The sequence below is a fragment of the Rhea americana genome, unplaced genomic scaffold (assembly GCF_003343005.1).
Source record: "Rhea americana isolate MKP2758 unplaced genomic scaffold, rheAme1 scaffold_1132, whole genome shotgun sequence".
NCBI lineage: Eukaryota > Metazoa > Chordata > Aves > Rheiformes > Rheidae > Rhea > Rhea americana.
The window spans coordinates 5404-7886 of NW_028185187.1; the positions used below are offsets into that span (position 1 = coordinate 5404).

Genomic DNA, 2483 nt, shown 5'->3' on the forward strand with positions numbered 1-2483 from the left:
ACGCACCGTGCAGCCTCCCTGCTGCGCCCCCCCGGCTGCTGCCTCCCTGCGCTTGGGTTCCCCCCGCCGTCGGTTCCCACCGCCAACACCACCGCCAACACCAACACAACAACCATCACTGCCACCAACACCGCCAACACCACCGCCATCACCACCGCTGCCAATACCATCACTGCCACCATCACCACCGCCACCAACACAACCACCAGCACCACCAACACAACCACCAGCACCACCGCCATCACCATCACTGCCACCAACACCATCACCGCCGCCAACACCATCACTGCCAATACCAACACCACCACCATCACTGCCACCAACACCACCGCCAGCACCGTCACTGCCACCAACACCATCACCACCACCACCGCCACCAACACAACCACCATCACCACCAACACCAACACAACCACCATTACCACCACCATCACCACCACCGCTACCATCACCACCAACACAACCGCCGTGACCACCACCATCATCACCACCACGGCCATCATCATCACCACCACCGCCATCATCACCACCACCACCACCACCAACACAACCACCACCGCCATCACCACCAACACCACCATCAACGCAACCACCGCCACCATCACCACCGCCACCACTCCCACCATCACCACCAGCCCCACCCCCAAACCCTGCGGGTGACCCGAGGGCGCCGCCGCCGCAGGTCGCTGCTGAACAAGCCCAAGAGCGAGATGACGCCGGAGGAGCTGCAGAAGCGGGAGGAGGAGGAGTTCAACACGGGGCCCCTGTCGGTGCTCACGCAGTCGGTGAAGAACAACACGCAGGTGCTCATCAACTGCCGCAACAACAAGAAGCTCCTGGGGCGCGTCAAGGCCTTCGACAGGTGCGGCGGCCTCGCGTCCCCAAAGTCCCCCCACCCCACCYCYCTCGGATCTCCTCGGTGTCYCCTGGGGTCCTCAAAGTCCCCTCGGGGTCCCCCTGGTCCTGCTCCATCCCCCCCGGGGTCTCCAAAGTCCCCCCTCGGGTCTCCTCGGTGTCCCCTGGGGTCCTCAAAGTCTCCTCAGGGTCCCCTTGGTCCTGCTCCATCCCCCCCAGGGTCCCCAAAGTCCCCTCTCGGGTGTCTTCAGTGTCTCCTGGGGTCCCTGAAGTCACCTCAGGGTCCTCCAGTCTCTGCTAGGGTCTCCTCGGTGTCCCCTGCAATCCCCAAAGTCCCCTCAGGGTCCCCCTGGTCCTGCTCCATCCCCCCCTGAAGTCCCCGAAGTCCCCTCTCGGGTGTCCTCAGTGTCTCCTGGGGGTCCCTGAAGTCCCCTCAGGGTCCTCTAGTCCCTCCTGGGGTCTCCCCAGTGTCCCTAAAGTCCTCCCAGGGTCACCTTGATCCTGCTCCATCTCCCCGAGGTCCCCAAAGTCTCCTTCCGGGTCTCCTGAGTGCTCCCTGGGGTCCCCTAGTCCCCCCAGAGTCCCCTCAGGGTTTCCCTTTGGTCCCGCTCTGTCCCCCTCAGGTCCCCAAAGTCCCCTCAGGGTCTCCCAGTCTCTCCTGGGGTCTCCCCTGTGTCCCCAAAGTCCCCTCAGGGCCGCCCTCATCCTGCTCCTTCTCCTGGGGTTCCCAGAATCCCCCCCTCAGGTGTCCTGAGTGTCCTCTGGGGTCCCCCTAAAGTCCCTCCAGGGTCCCCCTGGTCCTGTTCTGTCCACCTGGGTCCCCAAAGTCCACCCTTGGGTCTCCTTAGTGTCCCCTGGGGTCCCCAAAGTCCCTTCAGGGTCCCCCTGGTCCTGCTCCCTTCCCGCTGAGGTCCCCAAAGTCCCCCCTAGATCTCCTCAGTGTCCCCTAGAGTCCCCCCGCCATCTCCTTGTCCCAGTCTATCTCCTCAGGGTCCCCCAGTCTCTTCTGGGGTCTCCCCTGGGTCCCTAAAGTCCTCCCAGGGTCACCCTGGTCCTGCTCTGTCTCCCTAGGGTCCCCAGAGTCCCCTCCTGGGTCTCCTGAGTGTCCCCTGGGGTCCCTAGAGTCCCCTCAAGGTCTCCCAGGGTCCCCCTGCTCTCTCTCTGTCCACCCAGGTCCCCCTAGGGTCTCCTCCACGTTCTCTGGGGTCCCCAAAATCCCCTCAGGGTCCCCCCAGTCCTTCTTGGGATCTCTCCAGTGTCCCTAAAGCCCCCCCCCAGGGTCCCCAAATTCCCCCCACCCCCAGCTTCGGTCCCACCTCAGACTCCTCCAGCCCTACAAGCTCCGGGATGGATTTGAGCTTCCCTCTGGGTGAACTTCAACCCTTGGGGAATTTTGAGGGGGGAAGGACACAACTGTGGGACCCCCAACTTTGTGTGTGTGTGTCCCGTGTCCCCCCCCCCCAAACCCCGGGCCAGGCACTGCAACATGGTGCTGGAGAACGTGAAGGAGATGTGGACGGAGGTGCCCAAGAGCGGCAAAGGCAAGAAGAAGTCGAAGCCCGTCAACAAGGACCGTTACATCTCCAAGATGTTCCTGCGCGGCGACTCCGTCATCGTCGTGCTGCGCA

The 2483-nt window shown here is 63.6% G+C and overlaps 1 protein-coding gene across 1 annotated transcript; it reads left to right on the plus strand.

The window, feature by feature from the left end:
• Positions 1–641: 641 nt before the first annotated feature.
• SNRPD2 (small nuclear ribonucleoprotein D2 polypeptide) lies at positions 642–2479 on the plus strand (the record flags this gene model as incomplete). Its single annotated transcript, XM_085316602.1, has 2 exons — positions 642–862; positions 2332–2479. Coding segments are annotated over exons 1-2 (300 nt in total), but the record flags the coding sequence as incomplete, so codon positions are not given.
• Between the last annotated feature and the right edge of the window lie 4 nt (positions 2480–2483).